The following is a 23414-nucleotide window of genomic DNA, read 5'->3' as shown; positions in this document are numbered from 1 at the left end:
TTAAAAATCACGTGTTATAATCAATTTTAATAATTATTATAGAAAAACAATTTACAGAGGGTTCGTTATAATATTATATGTATAATTATATTGCTAGTCGACGAAATATAGGTAATATATATGTATATATATATGTGTATATATATATATATATATATATATATATATATATATATATATATATATATATATATATATATATACACATATGTACATATATACATATATATGTATATGTCTGTATAATTGCATATATACATATACGTATACCCTATAGAAAAAATGCAAATGTTGCGCAATGGAGAACATATTTTGTTTTCAAACACAAAAAATTTATACAAGGAGTATTTATCTTAATAATATTTACCTATATATCTGTATAATGGTTAGTTTGTTTATCTACTACAATTATTGAATCATTTAATATCGTCATTGAATCTGGATAAACCATTTCGAGTGTCTTACACTCTATTAATATGGAAATTCTTAAACTTGAAGTAATTTTTCATTATTCTTTGACCTTTTTTCCGTTTTTCCATTGTTGTTTGTGGTTTTTTCTCGTTTTTAAGTTTTCTTCCTCATACTTTGGCTTTAAATTAAGGACTAGTATGTCGAGCTTCGCCCTGTCGCCCTGCTTATCATTACAATATTATTATTATTATTATTATTGTTGTTGTTGTTATTATTATTGTTATTATTATTACTATTACTATTATTACTATTATTATTACATAATTATTTTATTTTTATTACTATCATTATTTTAACGAGTACTATTATAAATATTTCCTGATTTTTCTTAAAAAACAAAATTCTTCATATCAATGCTTACAAAAGGCCTTATAAGTACACAATTAACTCTATACATAAAGTAGGTGTACCAGTTATTGACACGTTTAGACCCAATTATCGAAACTTATATTTTCCAAAATTATAAATTGACGGTACAAATTGTGAATTTCTCGATGACTAAAACCAACTGCAAGAGAGTTGGATATTACGAATTTATTTTTTGGTAATTTGAAAACTAAGGATCAAAAAGATTCAATCAAAAAAGGTTAATAATTAGAACAGGGTCAACAAATGGGACACTCGCCTTATATGCGCAATACGTTATACGTTCGCACAAAAATACTATACGTTGTCTACTTTTTCACACATCAACATATATCGTAAGTTGTAACGATCATTCAATTTCGATGAGATAAGATGCAACTAGATGTGAGCCTCCTCGCTCTCTAATCAAAATTAAAGTTATACGATCCAATCAGTATTACGGACACCGTACGAATATCAAATAAATGGGAAATTAAATTATGACGCCTATATATGAAGTTCATATCGTTTATACACGACTGTATTTTTTCACTTCAAGTACTATGCAGATTATAATAATATTGGAAAGTCGCAATAGTAACAACGGTAAGTACACCTAATTATATATTCATTGAAAAATTAATTAGAGACTGGTGAGATTTAATTGTACATTTTTTTTTATAGAACGATGCAATGGTGACAGGGGAAGCGAGAACATGATGTACCATTCAGAATTGGAAATATAATTTAGAATGAGAATGTAAAAATACTATATGTTATTTACAATCATTAATTTAATATATGTCTACATCGCAATAGATATTTAATTATATTGCGCAAGTATTTATAATCGAAGAGCTTTTTTTTAACAAAAATTTGTTTTCACAACTATTTATGTCATCGTAATATGTTATGTGTGTATTTACATGTTTTCTTATATGAATAAGGTACCGCATCGACCACATTTCACATTCAACATATTATATTCATTTCCTTATTAATTTATTTATATATTACCATCGATGTCTGCTCGCATGTACAACTTTACAACATTGTCTAAATTTTGCATTCGTCATTCATTGGCAACAGTAATAATACTTTTAGAAGTAATCCAATAATTAATCATCACAATTCACAATTTCTCGTCTTTTAGAGTGACATAAGTAACGTGATGGTTTTTTTTATTATTTTGCACAAAGTTGGAAGCAGCTGTAAGCACAACAGCAAACGCGATTTACAAAAAAACGTGTTTCCATTTCCATAGTTTTTAATTCGATTTATTTTGCGACTCTTAAGAAGAGTAGAATCTAGTTAATAATATTTTTCTACTGAATATTGTTCAGTTGCACTCAGTCAAAGAAGTAATCTAACTTGCTTTCAGGTCAGTTTTGTAATGGTAAGAGTAATGAGCTGGTGGACGTTTTAAAAACTTTCTCGACACAGATTTTCAGAAGTTTTCAAAGAGTTTGAACAAATAGTTACGAATTACGGATTTATGTGCAACGTGTGTACATGTTAAAGGAATTTTTGATACAAGGTTGAAGGGAACTTGAATATGATATGTGCGCTAAAAATCCTCTTCAGCGCATGTCTCTGAAGGAAGAACGTTTGAAAGTGCTAAACGCGTTTCGAAGGGTGTTTAACTGCAAAACAAGTTCCAGAAAAGGTATTACAATCATGTCATGCGTGGAAAATACGTTGTGAAATTACCATTTTTCTAAACCCAGTTCCGGATGCAAAATTTATACTGTCTATAATATGACAGTATTAACGACGGAATGCGTTTAAAAGAAATTTTGAACCACGTACGTGCGCGTTCTGTGAAAATAATTAATTTCATTCGATCAGCATGGAAAATCTCGTAGCTCTGTTTTAAGTATACAGTCAAGTCTTGAATTCTGGTACCTTCGGCAACAACAGAAAAAAGCAGTGCAATTAAAATGTGATCGATGTCAAAAGCTCTTGATCTTATTAATTCTGCGGTAGCATGGTATATTTCAATGTGTGATTTTTCTTTTGCGTGTGTGCATTTATGTGCGTGTGTGTGTTTCTTTCTCGTGAATTGTAATATCTATCTAGATAATATTTACATTATGTACATTAAAAGTAATTAATTTATGATCGTACCGTAGTGATTGTATAATTAGGATTGACTATGATCTTATGATAATCAACGGAATAATGGATTATTAATATCATTATGAACTAGTACTATTAGCATTATTATTACGAATATTAGTACGATAGTTATTATTATCATTATTGTTATTTTCATCAACATCATCAGTATTATTATTACTGTTATTAATAATATTTATTATTATTATTATTATTATTATTATTATTATTATTATTATTGTTATTATTATTATCATTATTATTATTATTAAGTAAAATATGAAATATAGCGCAGACGGCTGTATGTCCATCTCCAAGGTACTATATTGGACGAATATCGGTCCGTTCTAATTTACTTAGCACTTGGATGAGCAAATACTTTGGAGATTACATAGTTCAATTATTTCAGGTAATATTATATTCAAGTATTACAGATGATTTTGTTGTTTATCCAGTTCGTTATTTTTTTGATTTTTTTTTGTTGTTTTTTTTTAAATACAAATATAAAACATGTATATATGTAAATAGAACTCTTAATTATGCGTGAACGGGTTTTTCCTCTAATTGAGCATACGTGAATTTTTTAATCATCAGTCTAAGTTGACCTCTGCGGTTTTCATATATATTCATACAACGACGGTCAACGATAAAATATTTAAGCCTGTTAGATACTAGCTGTATAATCGATCAATCGACACGATAATGAAACAACAATGGTGTACGCTAATTAAACATTATCCATAAAATCCAAACTTTCAATTATAATACCTATAGCAGCTGTGACACATAAGAATCGATTTCATTATTTTAAATCGTAAAAAAAAGTTTATAATAGTTTTTTTTTAAGCTTTCTCTGAAGTAGATCCCATATTAGTATACTCAGATATGGTGTTGTCATCCAGAGGGGAGAGAATTTCTCTCATAATTCAGAGTTGTCTATTAATGTACACATAAGGTTATTAAATAAAACCTATTGTGATAATGCACATGCTAAGAAATTACTGAATGCCTGAGTTTGAACGCAGTTTATAGGTAGTAGATGTACTCGTTTTCACAAAAATATTCGACCACGTGTATATTGTTTAATGTAGCTTAGCTGAATGAAAAATGTGAACATTTCTTATTTTTAATAGTGAGATGACGACCATGGGCTGTAAATATAGAATGTGTTACAATACCATATCTGTTTCAAAAGTGTATCTACTCACGTGCAAACTATCTCTGATTCACGGATTTTTTTTCAGGGTCATTTCTTTTTTTCGAAGAAAAAGTGAATTTCGATAGATTGAAATGCATGCTATATCTGGCTGTGCTGTACCGTTGGTGAAGTAAAACATAGTGCAATTGAGAGCTCAACTTTCTGTACGTTTCACATGCTTCAATAGTATTAGCTGACAATAGGCCAATTAATTAATCAATTTATGATGAAATTGTTTCAAAAATATATATTATCAACTACTAATTAGGCTTTGACAAACATAAACGCGTCCTCTCATTTAACAACACGATTAATTTTCAAATATACATATAGCCTTAGTTGTAGGTATGTATTTACTAAAGTAGCATATTTATACTATGTATATTATACGTCATTGCATAGTATATCCTAAGTATAGTGAGACCCTCATGTAATCCATTTGAATTATTCGTGGAGCGTGAGAAACATTAAGACTTATTATTTACAATGATAATAACAATAATAACAATAATATATCAATAATAATATATGTACAATATAATGAAACGCCTATATATGTATATCGATATTAATTCATAATTCATTCAAGTAAATGCAAGAAAAAAACTATCGATACAAACGAATATTAATTATAGTCATTATTCATCATCATTATCATTATTGTTATTCCTATCAATATTATTTTATATCTTATAGAGTTGGCTCATTTCTATTTGTTTGTTTACTTATTTGTGTTTTTGTTCGCTTCTTCTTCTTCTTTTTCAAACTTTAATCTCAAGTGTAGCACCTAACTCAGATGTATATATACATACATGTACATAAACACAGAGTCGATTACAAAAAGAAAAGAAGAAATAAAAGAAACTAATTACTCATGATAATTCAATTATAACTAAACTTATGTACTATTGTCTTTTCATTAAAATATCACTACCCCGAAGAAGCTCACTTTTATGCCATTTAGTTTTTATGCAGTCGATTATTCGCATACATTGTAATTAGTATTCATGACCACGAGCGTGCAGTAACCAAATTACATCAAACTTCATACGGTGAAAGTTCGTATTCACGCTTAACATCAAGTTAATTGTCACAAATTAACCGTGCACAGTGATCAACACATTCTGAGCAGGGATGCTAGTTTATGAATTAGAGAAAAGGAAAAAAATTTATAAACCGGATTACAAGAAGACTGACATAATGCAGAAATAAACCGTTACGAATGAGAAACAGAGAAGTTCTTTTTCTTAAACTATATTCTGAAATTTTCCTGTATACGATGTATTTGTGAAGAATACGAACTTGAGGGTGCGAAAAAATCGGCGGTAATCGTCGTGCAATCGATTTTATTAATTCCTTACTATGTGTTAAATATTTTGTCTTGTTTTCTCGAGGCTTCGGAGGGGTGATTTATCGCGAATGTGCATAAAAGTGCAACGCGTGACTTGCTGCGTACTATAAAGTGGATGGTACAGACGTTTTTAATTCAGCAAGTTTTAGAAAATGTCCAACTTCCGATTTTGGCAGACTATTGAATACCGTCGACTAAGATCTATTTTCACCTGAAACCTGAGTATCGCCCGTGCAATGAAGAAATCTAGATATCGTCCATCTATAAGTTTCCTTCCTAATTCACCCCAACGTTACATCACTGGCCACTATCTAAACAGCAGGCTTGATTAGAGGCGGGTACTCTCTTCAGAGTCTTCTTGCTCATCCTCATCATCCAGGTATTGAAATTGGCGTATCGTGGTGGGACTCGAGGGTACTGCTAGGATTCCCATCGGGGTTGATTCTCAGACAAGATGTCCGTCAATGTCCGAATAGACTGGGGTTGAGGTGAAAGTAGACAGTGGGTGCCCGTGGGAATGTGCGGGGACGGGGGCCGCACGTGCAAACGTAGCTGGCGGGGGGGGTACCGAAGGGGGTACTGGGGACTTTGCGCCTGCAGTCATAACAGTGACGTCTGGGGGGGGGACTGGGCGAGGGAGGGTCCTGTTCCGGGTCAGCGTTCCTCCCGCCACAATGTGGGAGGGTGCGTGATGCCCCATTGTCGCCATCGTAGGATAATAGCCGCTCAGGCCCGGGTCCCCGATAACTGGGGCCGGGCTGGGATTCCCTTCATACCCTAAATACCGGCCATTGTCCATCTCCACACTGTAGAAGCTCGCGTCGGCCGGTGGGGCTGGACTCGGATTCCCGATGTAGCTCGATTTTGAGACTGAAAATGTCAAAAGATAATTCGTACTTTTCTCCTTTCCTTGTTCCTTTTTCCTTTCACCTATTCCTCATAGGTAGAATATAAAAATACAGATTTGTTGTGCTGTACGTATATGATAATGACGGCAAAATTGTTTAATTGTTTTAAATCATCCCACATTGCTATTATAGTTGTATTTCTATGCTATGTATTTAGCCATAATTTTTGAAATCTGGATCAGTTCTAGCGACGTTTACTGGTATTTGCTCTGTAAAAAAAATACATCAAAGATTGTCACAAAAGTCTCAATTTCCAATTGAGATTTGAATACTCCCCTCGCAACGAGATTGTATAACCGTTAAATTTTTTGGTGCAGTTAATATCCCTGATGGAAAAGTTTATTTAAAAAATTTTGGAAGATGTTGGATTTTTCACAAATTTCCAGTCAAACTTGCTACACTTCTGGAAGTTGTAGATATATTTTTTTTTAAATTCGAAGAAGCAGATTAATTTTGTGACAGAATGATAGAATTAGCTATTGACTTACGGATTTTTCTTAAACTGATGTAAAACTCCTAAAAATTTGTGAGAGAATAAATCTAATTTTCATAGAAAATCATATGAACAAGGAAAAGCTTTTCGATAACTATTTTGCATGAATATTTCCATCCGGGTAGTTCTCGTTGCAAAAGACGATTCGCACTCGGGATTTAATCGGTAATCGATAACTGGACTTAAATGTCAGCATTGATTGCAGGTGAACTTAAAACAATTAAAAGAACATGCACAATCCTCACAAGCATGAGAGCTCTCTGCAGCCATCTCGTTTACATCTATGTCTACGCCATGACTTCAACGATTGTATAATTATGTATAAGTATATTGAAAAAAGCAAGCTGCTCGATTGGTTTAAGCCAATATGTAATTGGATACAAGTGAGTAAGTATAAGTTGTGTCTTGATGTGCTTGTGTAGATACGGTATGTTGTAATGAGATTGCTTAAAAATCTTTGAAACATTAATCGACAATGCATTCAGGAGGGGGTACGGCGCAAAGAACTGGCCAGACTAGAATATATTGTAATAAAAAAGCCGACTCAAGTTATCACTGATCATGCAGCAAAAATAATATTTCATATGCGTGTTAATATTTATGTATACACGCATAGGTGAAATGTATAAGTGTAATATAACGAAATGTGAATATATAAAGCATGCGTTGCAATCGATTGTATACACTGAAAATTTATAACACGCATCTCACGAAATGTATAGATATATGAAAAGGTTTTTTTTTTTAATCAAATATCTGTATGTGTATATGCATAGAGGGATATTGTATACTCTATTATTCTTTTTCCAAATATGATTATTACCAACGTATTTTAATATTGATCATGGATATCCCAATCGCACAGGTTAAATAGCGAATGAAAGGACAAAAATGTTTCGGAAAATTTTCCGTTATCAATAAATTTCCTATGAATTGATGATGAGTGTGGGATGATGTAGTGAGTAGATACTAGGTGAATAATTTAAAGAGATGATTAATGCAAGTTTCATAACGTTAGAATTCGTTTGATAACTTTACACTTTTGCCGATGAAAATGTTTTCATGTAAATGATTTTACAATCGAGTTTTGGGAAGTTTTGGTCCATCTTGAGATGTTAAACAAAGGCGTACGGTGTAATTGACTGTGCTTTACGGATTATATAAGTTCAATTGACTTGAGTCTGGCCAGTAAAACGAGAAGACACCAAGAGCGACAAACTTCAGAGGTATCGGCACCTATTGAGAGCCTCGAGTCGAGTAGCTGTTGAAGATGACGCACCCGAGAGAGTCCCACTAGCCGTTGTGCGCTGAGGCGGAGAGTCCATGTCCAGCATACCGCTGTGGGCGTGCAGGTTGCTTCGCCTACCCAGAGTCCCTTGATTGTGGTGATGCACCTGCATTTCCAGGCTGTTTTTCCCAAAGTCTTGTATAGTTTGATCTATTAGGTAAGTACTCGCCGCCGTCTTTCGCCCCTCGTCCTGCTTTATCGCATCGTAATGCACAAACGTTATAAGTTCCATTCTTTTTTTTTTGTGACTATCTTAATTAATTGATTTTTTCTCAATCTTTTAGGAATTAGTCTCACAGCCGTGATCTGAGCGATAAGAGTATTTGCAGTTAACGATTGAAACATATCTAAGAGATAAATTAAATGCAATAATAATCATAAGTCTGTATAACAAGCTGAAAGAAAAATTTTCCTCAGTAACTCGCGTTCAGAAATTAGTCTAAACTTGTTACACAGATGCATGATCACTGTCACTGTTAAAAAGTAATGCAAGAGGGCATGGATATTTGCACGCTACACGATGTTTGAAGTTTTCAAGGAAATACATCTTCAAATGGCAGCAATTGCAGTTTTCCAAGTTTTATCAATACTAACTCCAATTACTTTTTAATTCGACATACGTATAAGCAGGTAACGAAAAAAATCTAAAGAGTTTCAGGAATTAAAGTATCCCACAACCTGATCGTCTTCTAAATCTTGAAAAGAGAGAGTATATAACCCAGGAGATGAAAAATCAATAATAATTACAATGGCTTCAGAAGAAAAAAGAAATAAAGGTAGATCGAGTTGATGTTATTGATAATAATGTAATTACAAATTGTAATAACTATTGAACGGTTTGATTCAAAGGTGAACAATTGTCTTTGAAAACTCAGATCGCGATAAATATAAAAAGTGTTTGAACTAAAAAATGTGAGAATAGAATAGAAATAACTCGAATGTTAAGTAGACTGGAATTAGTTACGTTCATAATTGAAAGTATACAATAAAAGTATAAGTGAAAAAAGTAAGTGATCGAAGTATCTAGATCGTGCAAGCATATGTATGTAAAGAAAAATGTAGAAAGAAAAAGGGTTAAAAGAACTCAAACCTACCCTCTGCAATTACTTGTTACTAAGAACATACTGACTGATCGCACTGACCACGTAATCGTTTGCATCGAAGTTAACGTCACTCTTCTCATCCGAAACTGAGCTCAACTCGCCGGTCATCGTGTCTCCATTAACAGTAGACGGGGCATACATATCCGCAGTTTGAGATTTGTTTATGCCTGCACAAATAATGACACAAGTAAGTATTAATAAATGAATTTCGATCCTGTTCTTGGAATATCAGTCATATTTCTTCATCGATTCTATTCCATGTAAATGCTAGTGATATTTGGTAGTGACTAAAATCTTGAAGAATTTATGGTTTTCGGACAGAGAAGATAGTCTAAATTTTTCTTAGCGATAATTGTCACAAACTATGGACAATTGGCAATTTAGGCAAACGTAGTCTTGATTAGTAACTATAAAGTAAAAAATCAGGAAGTTATAATCTAGAATTAACTGGTATCATGTAATAATTCTCTCCCTCCACTTTTTGATAATACCAATCCCGGAAAATTTTGTCACTGATTAAACGAGCCCTAAACTACACTTCGATCTCACGTGGAGTAAATTTATAAACTTACGATCCTTGTTTCGCTTTCGCACAATGTACCACAACATGATGAATAGATTAATAAGAAAAAAGACGACGAGTGTAGCTGCGATGGCATAGATATAATTCATCGGGATGTCTCCTTGCACCACAAGAACGTCTGGGAGACTCTCCACATTATTCGGTCCTACAGGAGAAAAAAAAATTGAAGGATAACGTGAACAGTAATATTTACCAGAGCGATTCGCCTTCTTTTTTGATGCTAACGTAGCATAGACTATTGGCGTGACAATGAGTAGACAAGCACAGGCGGATACAGCGATGATAATGACGATGATGTAGGAAGAGTTAGTCTCGCTCGCCGTCAACTCGGTTGGAGGTGCTTCCCCTGCAACCCAACCCATCCCCCATCACCCAGACGTTACACATGCACAGCCTTACAATTACCCTACTAATTGTTAGTCTCCGATATTTTTATGGCAACAGTCATTCTTTTCTTTCTTCAATTAGTTTCTTTGCATTTAATTTTTTATTTCGTATTTTTGTTACTTCCGACAGTACGTTGATCAGGAGCTGACATGCGGAGTATCAGTATTACACAGTTGGAGCAGAAATGTTTCTTTACTTCTTTCAAATATTATAACAATTAACAGAATTTAAAGGGTGTAGACAAGAAGTGCTTCACCTAATTCTGTTTTAAGACTGAACGAGAGAATTGTGGGTATGGATACTCAATAAAACTTCTATCAGTGTCTACTTCTTGTAAAACTTCTGTGCGGTATCACACTGTTACTCTGTGCACACTATCTAGTCTACCGACTCCGTGACATGTTCGAATTGTGCATGGATCGGTACTATTTGATTGCGACAGACATAGATGGATACATTATACGAACGGATTGCAATTTGATATCATGCTGCAGAAACGTTGGGACATAAAACATCATGCATCCCGCAGGAGAATTTTGATACCATTAGTGTTAAGTTTTCCGTTGGTAGAAATTCGATACTGTTGGTTATTCACATAAGCGTTTACGAAAGTATGCAATGAACCTTCCTCGTTTTACAATAGGTACAATATAATTTTGAAGCAGCGTTAAACGTCATTTCTATGTTATCACCAAGAGCCCTGGATGAAAATTCACATGTAGTAGTTCTCAGCGTGAAATTCCATGTCATTCTACGAAATATTACTGTAATCTCTACTGGTACCTAGATACCTCTAACTAGTATTAGAGAAAAGGAGAATTGTTCAGTGACTTGATGCCTCCTATCATTATTGTCAATTTTGTAATGAATGTGATGGTGACTTACGCAACGTCTGGACTTTGACCAAGTCTGGGAGGAAGGCACTCTGCCCCTTGGCATTGATCGCCTTTATACTGAATACGTAGTAAGTACCGAGGTTCAGCCCAGTTATTACGACGTGGTCCTGCCCAGGCGAAGCATCGATGTATTGATATCTGTCTTCGTAATCCAACGCTTGTCTCCACCTGACTTGGTGCGAAGTTGTAAGACCGCCGTCGAATCCCCTCTTCCATACAAGAATCACTGTGTCGTGGGTAACGTTGTAGACTCGCAGCTCTGAGGGTGGTTCTGGTGGTGACGTTACATCCAAAAACACCTCCTCGGTCACACTCCCTACTTTGTTACGTGCCTTGCATTCGTATTTACCATAGTCACCCGCAGACACGTGGTATATTGTCATCACTGATTGGGCGGACAACTGAGTAAGCTGAAATATAGTGAAGTTTCACAGAAACTTTATTAATTTTAATAAAATTCAATGATTTTCTGGAAATCTTTACATGCTTGATAGATACAATTCTTATGTAATATTTTTAATTTTCTCCAAAACTTATTTTATTACGTTCCAAATGTGAACAGTGAACATCGGTCCTTGACGACAAAATTCTCTTTGAAACTTGACCAAAATTTTTGAAATCTTGTGCGAATTCTTATAAAATTTTGCAACCTAGCTCGGAAAATAAATACTTTATTGATAATTTCAGCGCTTGGATACGAGTCAAGGAGCACTATTTCTGAAAAACTCACGTGGAGCCTGCGAACTGGGATACACAGATCTCCTAATTGAAAGTACTTGTTATTTTCTAACTCACCTCAGTTTGAACGATGTCATATTTATTATCAGTCCTATTGGGCAATAGTTGTCTCCCACTGAAGATCCACGTGAATTTTGGCATCGGTGAACCTTTTGCCTTGCAGGTTAAATGAACTTTGGCTCCCTTGTTGGCTGCAGCTTTCCTGGTCAACGGTGAGCTTTCTATTTCTGGTTTGACTGTAAAGACGAATCAGAACAAGTAAGCTTATTGAAAAATTCCAAGTCTACGATACAGTATACAGATGCTTGTGTAACTTACAATTCGTGACGAACAGAATTGGTCTCGATGTCACATTGCTTATTCCATTGTTCACATTACACTGATATTCACCAATGTCTTCGCGACTTGGCTCCATGATATGAAGGTATGAAGTTTTGTTCGTGAAAGTAGTGAGGAATCTTCTACTGAGATCGACATTAGACCCAACTTTATACCATGTAATGTAGCTGTCTCCAATTGGACTGCCGTCGACCTCGCACCATAGCTTTGCCTCAGAATCGGGAGGATACACGACTCCAGATTTGGAAGTCCGTATAATTTTGGCTGGAACTAAAGAGGTATTCGGGTTTGATAGTCGTCGAAGCAGAATTTATATTCAAGAATGACCGGAGCTGAGGAGAAGAACGAAATATAATGACAAACGCATTGGTTTGCCTAAGAGAAAGGTTAATTCTTACATTGCACAGTCAGATTTAGGTCGTAAGTAGATGATCCCTCTGAGTTTATCGCCTCGCATCTGTAAGTCCCAGCATCGCGACGTTCCAGTTTAGTTATATTCAGAGTCGGACCTCGAGCTGTAAATCTCTTGTTGCTTGTACTCAATGGCGAACCAGATCTGGTCCACGTGTAAGTTATTGCTGTAGGATTTCCAGCTGCTAACACAGATATGACGAAAGGTTCACCCTCCATTCCGACGAGTTCGTTCGGGTCCAGCGGTGAAAAGATTGGTTTATCTGTACGAGAAATAGGTAAACGTATAATAATTTTGTAATCGAATGGAATGAAACTTTTCCAAGGTCAAACATGAAAACCGCGAATCTGAGCTAAGACATTGAAGTTCGAATAAAACCCAGAAGAAGACATATTTTCTATACTTTATTCAACTTACATGCAATCGTAAGTGTCGTGGCATCGTGCACAGCGCTCTGCAGGATAGCGTTCCTTGCCTGGCAAGTGTACACTTCACCGTTCATTTTTTCATTCAATTGCAGCGACAGTTCAACCGAGGAAAGATATCCCCCGTGTAGTCCAGGTTTTGTATCGTTATGAGTTTCAGGAACAGGAATTCCCTGTTTCCACCATGACATTTCAGCAGGTGGGTTACTGCTGCTCGACTCGCAAATAAGTTGACCTAATTCACCGGCCCGAAATTCGTTTGGTACTCGCGTGATTTTCACTTGATCCGGGGGAACTGTAGAAAAACGTAAAAAAGAAAAATAATTATTGCTAGTACATGAAAGCAATATTGGCGGCAGTGAATGGAGAGTTGATTCTCCTCTTAGACATATTTTTCGAATTTCTCAAAAAAATTCATGACAAAATTTACTGGAAAAATTGAGTAACACTAGAATATTTTTTAGAATATCATCTATGATCATATTATAATTTTATGGGTATCCAGGATTATTTTCTCTGCAGCATTTTCAAAAACGTACAGTTTAACTTTTGGAACAGAATTGAAACTGTACCCAAAAAGGGGAAAAATTATTGAAGAAAAGATTGACAAGTTTAACGATGAAACTAATTAAGTATATCGAAGACTATGAGACTCACAGTTGACTTTGAGCTGTAACAGTCCAATAAGCGGTATTTCGACGGCTGAATTTGTGGCCTCGCATCTGATCCTAGCGTTGTTATCGGAAGCGTTAACAAGCATTGTAAGCTCACTGGAAACTGCGTGGTCGCGTGTCCGCACGTTTCCATTGACCTGAAAACATGTATGACGAAGGGGTAAAGTCGATGAATTGCAAAAATTATTGGTATGATATCAACAGATACGTGAGAACATTATACACGTACACCTCATGAACAAAAATATACTCAGTTTATATCAAAAACCATTATCGGACAGATGCCGATTGAAGAAAAGTCGTACTGATTATTAATTAAATTGATTTCTTATCGTATATTTGAGTATATATTAATTTAACATAAAGTAAAAGCTTAACAACTTGCGTGAAATTAATTAACAACTTAATACGCGTACAATTTCACCGAAAAAGATTAGCAGATTACAATCTACGGTCCCCTGAGGCATATCGTGTCAATTGCAATGCCTCGTCTATATAGGATTTCATTCTGTAGGAGTTGAAGCGAGCAAAAAAATTAAAAACTCGTTTTCACAACATCCATTCTTTACCTTTTTGTCATTCTTGTACCACGTTAAGGTAGCCGGAGGATTTCCTGCCGTTGCTGTGCATGACAGTTTCAGAACTGTGCCAGCATCGATATTGTCGCCGTCCACGTAACCAGTGACGACGATATCGGAAGGAGGATCTGTTTCGTAACGGGCAAAGAGAAAAGAAAAAGTGAAACACCACTTGGGAGAGGAACTTTTGATTAGGATCGATTAGAAATGGAATTATTGTTTCGATCACGTTTTCGCTAAAATATCATGCAACTGGAATTGAATGCCAATGGTCATAGGCTCGTACATTAGTGCGACATATTTTTGTACTACACAACAGATTTGATGAGAGGATTATGAAATTGCTGACGTTGATGAGGATGATTCTATAAGTTCCTTACAAATGACGTTGATGGTGTGCGTGCCAACGACATTTTCGGCCAATTTGTTGTTTAGCGCGTGACAAAGTACGACGATACTTCGAACTTCCGGGTTTATGTTGAACGTTATGTCCGACGTAGTTATCCAACCACCCTGGCTAGCAGGATTCGTTCTTGAAGTACTGTTGCGAAAGTTTCTGCCAGCCACCACCCACTTTATATCGGCTGGAGGATTTGAATTTTCCGTCGTACAAGTTATCTGCACCCTTTCACCTGCCTTCGCCTCCGTCGGGCCCGTGATTATCGCCCCGGTTGGAGCGACTGGTAATCGTAAAGAAAGGAAACATTATTACCTAAGATTAGAGATACAGAGTAAGATGTAAAATAATCAACGCGAAGAGGAAAAACTCTCATTAGCGTAAAGTAATTAGCCCTTCGAATTTTTGAAAGATCACTTTGGCCTGTTAATTTTCGAAAAACGTCGTCACTACGGCTTTGAAATACCTTCACAGCGCCCTTTTCATAAGCTTTACTCAGCATCGTATCCAACTTTTCCGTCTCGAAGCTCTGCAGAGTGTTATTAATTAATTTAGCCCTTGAATTGTGCCGGACGTTTTACCCAGGGTAATTTTTTTTTTTTAACTTCTTTCCGAGTATAATTTATTATTATTATCATTATTATTATATTTTGTATATGCAGTTCACTTTCCTTCTCTCTTCTTCGGTGAGATAATTCTCAACTGAAATTCTACAATTGCGAGGGAGAATAATGTATGTACATAGAAATGTAAGGGAAAGAGCGCGTTGATACTCACAAAGAACAGCCAAGTCGACGTGGACTTTGAGCGGCGTGACGCTCATGATGTTTGATACTTCGCATGTGAATCGCGCCTTGTTATCTGTTGCTTTTGCCTCGAAGGAAAGAACGTTTTCGGAAAAGGAAGCCTCGGTACGGTAGACCGTCTGAATTTGCTCGTCGTCTTTGAACCAAATAACCTGCGCCGGGGGATTTCCGCCTCGCGATCTGCAGACCAGATCAACCTGCTGGCCTCGTCTCACTGTCTCACCCTCCGTATAGCCCTCGATGTAAGGCTGACCCGGAGGATCTGAAGATCGTCAAAAGGAGAAAAAGCATTGAATCATTTTTTCCTTCTCTTTACTTTATAGATATTTTTTTTTTTTTACATCGCAATTATATTTCACAATCACTTTCAATCGCCATTGACAAACCCTTGTTTACACTCCGAGGATAACGAATATTGTATACATTCCTTCTTGTTCATTCGCGTTTGCGAGTGGTACCAATTATACTCCGTGGCAGACATGCAGGTTGGTTTCAATTTAATTCGTAAAAGAGAAGAAAAAAAACCATGGACCTTGTACGTTGTTAAGATGCATCGATACGTGGAGTCCATGACATGCATTAATTAACTCATGCTACAATCGTCAATGATGAAGAAGTATTCTCCACTACGAGGAGAATCCAAGTTGTGTTATCAAAGGTATTGCATAAAACACCTGTCATTAGGTATTATCGAAGGAAAGAACGTTTAAACCAGTTTGTACACGCTCTTCTTGGACATGGGGTGAAGACAAATTTTCATCTCGCTGCCTCTGTTGTATGTTACATGAATACGGGATGATGTTTCATTACCAGGCATTAAAGGTGAAAGGTCTTCTTGGGTGTGCGTGTGTGTGTGTAAAAGGAGAGTGTATCGGCATGTTTCTTTATTTGAAGAGACCCGATATAATTCTCTCGTATTTGATTGGAATATAGGGTCTTTTGAAAAAACGAGACTCATTTTCAGGCTGTTAAGCGCGTTTTTTTTTTTTTTGTTTTTCGTTTTTCCTTCATCTACCTCACAACCTGGCATTTCCCGACTCGACCCCCTGTTCCACGTATTCCCCAATTGCTTTTCACATTCAAGCATCCGGAATGATGAATGGGGTAAAATAAAAACGAGAGCAGAAATCTTTCGCGAATATTTGACGGCAAAAGGAGCTAATTTGACACGACGTCGAGTCGCAGGATTTGAAAAGGTTCTTCTCGCATTGTTTCGAACACACCGATACACTGCGGAGTATTGTTCGCTATTCGTAGTTAGCAACGTCAGCTGAGTTGGGCTCCGGGACTCGGAGCATCTAATGGGTTTGACACAACGTACCGTTTCCTATTATCATTGACACCATACAAAGGGAAGGAAAGCAGACAATACTCACAAAGGACAGACAGTTTTATTGTGGCTCGCATAGGCATGTCGACCGGGATGGCCGGGTGTCTGGCTTCGCAGGTGTAGTCGGTTTCATCGTCGTCGGCTGTCGGGACGATTGTAATTGAGCCGTGGGTGTCGTACTTCAACAGTTTCTTCCTGGATTCACCTGCCTTCGGCATTTCTTTGTCTGAAAAACGTTGCCGTTTATATTTGTCAGCAACATAAAATTGGCGAAATTGTTGTACCGTAGGTTGTCAGCCGAATACCAGTCTTGTCACCTACACTGGCTGATGGGAAAATCACAAGACGTTATGGGTACCTACTTGGGAGGAGGTAGGAAAAAAGTTGTCACGGTCTACCGATTGCGCGTGGTTTCATCTCGTATAAGCGATTAAATAGCGGTTTATGAGCTCGTTTATCAATTAGGATTTCGGAATTACCACCCGGAATATAATCAGAGTCTAGCATAATTCCGGGGTCTTTGCTGGAAGCACGGGTTCGGTGTGGTTGTATCACTCCTAGGGGCGGAAGTGTTCCTTCTTCCCTCTTCTGAGCTCCGTGTACGTATGGTAATTGAGAATCAATGTTATTCCTTCCGGGCTTCGACGGGGACTTAATACTTACCTGATACTTGCCAAGATCTACTTGAGAAATAGCACGTAAGCGGCCAGAGTGTCAGACTCGTGAAGGGAAACAGAAGAAAAAAAAATATAAATAAAATAAAAATCATAATCCTAATCCCCGTGAAGATTTATCAAACAATGTTCTTTCAAATAATACCGTTGCTACCTTACGAAAAAACCTGTCCATCGAATATACTCCAATATTAATGTCAAACAGTCATACACGCGGGATGTAATCAAGATCGATTTATTCTGCGTTTGTACGAACGCGTGTAATCGACGTGTGACAGCGGTGGGGCGTGGAGATATTAAATTCAGAGCTGAGCGAATTTGCATATTTGAAACGAATAATTTTCCCTTGTTTTTATGCAATTCAAGTGTAGTTAAAAATTTTACACACACCGCGAAGTCCGGAGTTACCGGCCTCCAACGGATTCCTGCGTAATTGCATAATTTCCCTGATGATCCAACAATCTGGTTAATGACAAAAGATACAGTAAGAAAAAGTGGGTACCGTAACCGAGTTAAGGGCGTATTTTCTCACTCAATTCGTAGTCCGACGTCTGGTCTTAAGCAATTCAACTATCGTAGAACAAGACTTGCGGAAAGATAATTATCCGGAATTTACAATTTCCCAACGTCGTCGCGATAACGAAGAGCGCGTTCAACAAGATATCTGAATACCTTGTCACATAGTATAATCACATTCCGGTCTAATTGCTAAACTAAAATGCAAAGAGAGAAAATTGAAACGAATCGTCAACGTTGAACGTTGAAAAGTGTCGCGTCGTCTCCGAATTCATCCCGGTTGAAAGACACTCGCCTTGATATTTCCCGTTGCGAAACGAAGCCGGTCATTGGTATGTAGTCCACTCTTTTAAAAGCTACTCCTCGCTCTTCGTCACTCGCAGACGGACGTGAAGAGAGCCATCGTAATTATTGATGATAGAGTATCGCAGGGGTAAGAGCTGGCCGATCGTTGACTCGAGAATTAAAAGGTCTAAAAGGTCAAAAAGACGAAAGGCCAAGGGCCAAGAGCCGAAGATTGGTCTCTGACGAAACTCACCATCCTCGGTTGGTATCGACTTGATGTCGGACGCCCCGCCCTTGACTTCAACGTTTCCTCGGTACCAAACTATCGTTGCGGCTGGTTTGGCCAACCTCACGGAACAATGGAGCTGGTAGGACTGGCCGACCTTCGCCTCGATTTTTGTGTGGTCCTGGTAGTTGCTGATCTCTACCTTTATCGGCGGTGCTAAAACAACGATAAAAGAAGGGTGTGATATATCGGTTAGAATGTATCGTTATGAAATTACCACTAGCTCTGTTCACACACCCCGAGCACCGCAGCCTCCGGAATCACCACCGCGTATGGTATAAACATCAACAACTAAGTACGCTTGGAAACAATTTGCAAGGCAATTGGAGTTGTTGATATTTGTTGGGACATGCTTTGGCAACTATTGGACGGCTTATCAACGCCTCTATTCTATACCATACAGCGGAGGATATAACCGAACCAAACACCGGCGTGCTCGTAGAATAATGATGTTTTCGCTCGGTGGTAGTTTGCGCAACGAAATTGGATTCAATCTTCCTTCCCTGTGCGGTTAGGATCCGCCTCGGCGAAATAGATTCCGCTAAATTATTGAGTGTAATTATTAATCAAGCTTCCGTTCATTGTAATATCGTATTTGCTCCTTTTTCATCCACTACGATAACGCGACTATAACTATGTATTGAAATTTACGTTACACAGGATCGTGTTACGATCCCACTGACAATTAACCGTTACAGTTACCTACTACGAGGCAGACTTTACCCAGACACCTTAATTAGCCTCGAACCCATAAGTTAGGGATTATGCAGACATCTTTCGGATGACTTTGGGCATTCTCATTCATCCTAGATGCCTCTTTGTCCGGGGTATACGTAATCGCACAACAAAGACAAGAAAAGACGAGGCAAGATGTGGGCAAATAATTGGACAGGGTATAACAATAGTTGAGTGAAATTTTACAGGCGAAAATATCAGTTTGCGGAGAGCAGCGTAGCCCTTGTTTGTCCTGCAGGGTGCTGGCATTTGGGAACAAGGAAAAGGAAGGTGGGTTGGCACTGCATCTTTGATGAAACTTTTTAAACTCTTAACGACACTTCCCTGCTAATTTTCACCATTGACTAAATTTCTTAATTAATCAACGCCAACATCTGGCCCAGCGCTGCATTAAGATGACAGCGAAGAATTGGCCGGCGAAAAACTCGTTAGCAATTTTTTCCCTACGCATACATATTATATAGAGCTAATTGAAATTTTCAGACTTTTTCTCTTCTTGCTGTTGAATTTCTTATACATTTATCTTCATCGCTTGCTACGTCTCGTTAGCGGATTTAAAGACGTGCGGGGCGCGGCTGAGCAATATGGCGTCGGACACGGTAATCAGCTGATCGTTCCGCGTATATAATGCGAATATCAAAAGCGGTGAAAAGTTTTTAAAACTTTTTTGACGAGTTTTATTTCGTTGCAATGAGTTGATGTATATTAAAAAATATAACATGAAAAGAACTTTTATAATTAGATACGGTTTTGTTTGAGTACACATTAATTACATTCACTGCCACCAGATAGCGTATCCCCGATATGATGGATACTGATTTTAAAATCATTCTCTTATAATTTTCATACTTTTCTTAAGATCGTTTCGATTCTTTACGAAAGACTTATACCTATATACGTATTGACGATGGGCCGCTTGACGAGCTTATAAGCTAAAGGAAAAGGAAAAAACGTGGAGGGGGTTTTAAGGTAGCAAAATAATTTTACCCACGTCGGTTCGCAAAGTACTTCAGCTAACTAGCCCCCAAATTTTAAGCCCCCTGAATTCATCTTTGGACTGATCAACAGAGCCCGCAACGAGTCGAAATTCGGGCAGAATGTTAGCGAATCCGTTTCCCAATCGATTATAATTATTTCCAAATAATCCTACAGAAGGCAGACCAGCAGGGTAAAAGTAACCCGAGTTATATGAATGGTAGTTGGTACATATAACGTTTCGAAGTCAAGCGGGTTATTTGGTCGGGGCAAATAGCTCGAGGCGTGTACGGTGGGAACCAACGACATGTCATAATAGATGAACCTACTCGATATGCGAGTAATTCAGCCACTAAGTGAGAGGGTTGATTAATCGAAGACCCTTTGATACCTAACGAGCTGAATTCACACTGTAGAGAAAAACTACCGGATTGACGACAGGCAAACGTCGATTATAGGTATAGTCATATAAGCGAGAGTGCGAGGAAGAGAGAAGGTGAGCAAGAGAGGAAGAGAAAAAGAGTAGAAGGTTTGCTCATGCCACCGGGGTTCCCTCAGGACTCAATTCATATTTGAAAACGGAGCAATGACACTGTTGGACTACGATTAAATATGCTGCGAACGAAAAGAGTGCGGGAGAAGTAGAGGAGAAAGAAACAGAAAAAAAAGAGAAAACGGAAAAAGAAGGACAGAGGCATTGGACACACACACACACACACACGCACACGCGCGCCATTAAGGCAGTTTGCTCAACCTAATTATTCAGCCTGGAAAGTTAGGCGGACTTGTACATCAATATACACATTCAATTACACGTATATTGGTGTAAGAACAAGTCCAACACTCAAATTTGAAATTTCAATCTGTGGTTAATTGACCAAAGGTCAATATTACAACCCTGTCCAGAATCAAGTGAGGAAGAATACTTTCCGGGTAAAATATTCGAAGTAAAATTTTCGATCACTCGTTTTACGCTAGGAAAAATCCACCGTAAACATGTTTCGCCAGTTTATACATTTTCACTTCGGGATTGCGAAAATTTCCAAAAACTGTTTAAAAAAAAAAGGCAAGACAAACGGATGTTTACTTACTCTCCGTTGTAGTGTAACATATTAACAAATGCTTCGACTTTGCGTAGAGTACATTCGTGAATGAACTGTTTTACGTAAAACAAAAAAAAATTAAAAAAAAAATTAAAAAAACAGGATGAAAAAAAAAATCAAATTGCAAACCACAAATACCTTAATGTATATGTATACGTGCATCATTCCCTACGTTGGAGTTCAACCTGGCGAACTTTCGAGGACCATATCCATGCAGGTGGCTAATATTGAGTTCGAATCGAATTTCTGCTGGTGAGTTGAGGATAAGTACCGTAAACCGTGTAGAGGGTTGGAAAAAAGAGTGGAGAAAGGTGGAAGAGGGGGATGCGCGGCGGTGCCGTGCGATGCGAGATTCGGATTAATTTAAAAATTCCCGACATCAAGCTGCGAGTTACACCCGCTAGAGAGGGGAACTTTTTAACCAGTCAGCGAAAATTCTGACGTCTGTTCGTGTCCGGTTTTTCATTTTTCTTTTTCGGTTACGTTCTCCCACCCCCCCCCCCCCCCCTTTTTTTTGCCCGGAACTTCTTTTTTCCCTTTTCTTTTCTTTAGTTTTCTTGTCTGTTTTATTCGACGATGGCGGGGCGAAATGTAGATACGAGGGTTCATAGAGAAAGTGGAGGGGTGCACAGGTAAAGGCTTTTATGTCCATTTTCATTCCTGCAGACGGTATCGGACCAAAAAGAGGACGAAAGTAGCTCAATAAATATTCCTCAGGGGTGCAGACCGGGTGTCGGAACCGAGAGAATAAGAGAAGAGATGAGAGAAGTCTGGTCTTTGCTCTACACTTATCGAGGAACTGAAGTGGCATTCAGACGCTGACGAGGTTGGGAATTAACGCTGGACGGATTTCAAAAGTTTATAAGTCACAGGGATGGAAAATGGAGAGGGGTAAAGGAGAGTACTGCGGATATTAATTTAAAATTAAAGCCGACAATCGTGCGTCTGAACTCTTTTAATATATAAACTGCTTAGCAGTAATTTTGGCTGTATAAATATAGTTAAGTTTCACATATTTTTGTACATTTTTTTATTTTTACTTTGCATCACCGTTGCTGCTGTAAGAAAATTATTGGTTTCGGTTGAAAAACACTTTTTGTAATTTGAACGAATCTTTACGTTTTTCTTCGAGAATTCGAAATACAGGTTTTTAGAAAAATATCAAGTCTGTCCGACAAAGTTCCGCGATTATCTCGAAAACAGCAGGATGAAGTAAATTTGAAACTTACAGGATTTTATTTTTTGATGGGTATGAAAAATTGCCATGTCCTGTTTAATTTGAATTTCCGGTTTTACCGGAAATTAATCAATTCTCAATGTTGAATCGACAAACCTGTACTTTTTCTACACAATCAAATGTATTTTCCTCAGTTTATATACTTATAAAAAAAAAAACGCAATCATTTTTTGATTTTCAGAAATTGTTTTTTTCCAATTTTCTTTCAAAAATTTTGTGAAACACCTTGAACCCCCGATACTCTTAGACAATTATGAGGATAATACTGAACTGCATTTTCCTAATTCCGAAAAGTTGGCAAGGTTTCGCTGCTAAATTTGGCAGCTAGCATAGGGAAGAATAATTTTGTCATTGATTTTCTTTTGTTTCTTCAATTGCAACGAGACTGAATTTAATTATCAGCAGGCTGAAGCAGGAAAACAGTAAAATTCTGTTGCAAATTATATAATATTTGCGACAGTTATCGTTTGTGAAATAAATAAAAAGAATACGAAAAGCTTGTTTAAAAATATAGCCTACTATTTATGTGCGTACGAAAAGATTGAATTTTTTCTAAACCGCGATGGTTGATTCTTGTTTTTCCGCACTTCTCTAAAATTCCAAATTTTTAAAATCACGAGCGAAGAAAGGCAACTTGTTCAGCCACGATGTTTCGTAGGGGTTTTTTTCACACAAATTAGAAATCTGAGGAGCGATTTCGTGTTGCGTATGGGCGACCGTATAACCCGCGTAAGCATAAGAGGAATAGACGTCAGGGAGTAAA

General features: G+C 37.1%; 1 protein-coding gene across 6 annotated transcripts in view; it reads right to left on the bottom strand.

Annotated features, from left to right (window-relative positions):
- Nucleotides 1–229: 229 nt before the first annotated feature.
- The window catches only part of LOC107225143 (nephrin), a 196471-nt gene continuing 173286 nt past the window's right edge, over nucleotides 230–23414 (bottom strand). The window contains exons 4-18 of one of the 6 annotated variants that reach the window (XM_046740185.1): nucleotides 18569–18757; nucleotides 16887–17066; nucleotides 15482–15772; nucleotides 14688–14987; nucleotides 14299–14435; nucleotides 13713–13866; nucleotides 13048–13350; nucleotides 12617–12892; nucleotides 12198–12488; nucleotides 11937–12115; nucleotides 11131–11551; nucleotides 10052–10204; nucleotides 9315–9442; nucleotides 8164–8365; nucleotides 230–6353 (exon numbers count right to left, since the gene is read on the bottom strand). In XM_046740185.1, coding sequence (XP_046596141.1) covers nucleotides 5929–6353; nucleotides 8164–8365; nucleotides 9315–9442; nucleotides 10052–10204; nucleotides 11131–11551; nucleotides 11937–12115; nucleotides 12198–12488; nucleotides 12617–12892; nucleotides 13048–13350; nucleotides 13713–13866; nucleotides 14299–14435; nucleotides 14688–14987; nucleotides 15482–15772; nucleotides 16887–17066; nucleotides 18569–18757 — 3629 coding nt within the window. In that variant the 3' untranslated portion in view covers nucleotides 230–5928. Of the gene's footprint in view, nucleotides 6354–8120; nucleotides 8366–9266; nucleotides 9443–9847; nucleotides 10004–10051; nucleotides 10205–11130; nucleotides 11552–11936; nucleotides 12116–12197; nucleotides 12489–12616; nucleotides 12893–13047; nucleotides 13351–13712; nucleotides 13867–14298; nucleotides 14436–14687; nucleotides 14988–15481; nucleotides 15773–16886; nucleotides 17067–18568; nucleotides 18758–23414 lie in introns of those variants that run through there. The other 5 variants (XM_046740183.1, XM_046740184.1, XM_046740186.1 and 2 more) reach the window with 5 other exon arrangements.

The sequence above is a fragment of the Neodiprion lecontei genome, chromosome 5, assembly GCF_021901455.1.
Source record: "Neodiprion lecontei isolate iyNeoLeco1 chromosome 5, iyNeoLeco1.1, whole genome shotgun sequence".
NCBI classification, from domain to species: domain Eukaryota; kingdom Metazoa; phylum Arthropoda; class Insecta; order Hymenoptera; family Diprionidae; genus Neodiprion; species Neodiprion lecontei.
Note: the sequence above shows the minus strand (reverse complement) of the source record. Positions and strands in the feature narration are given on the sequence as shown.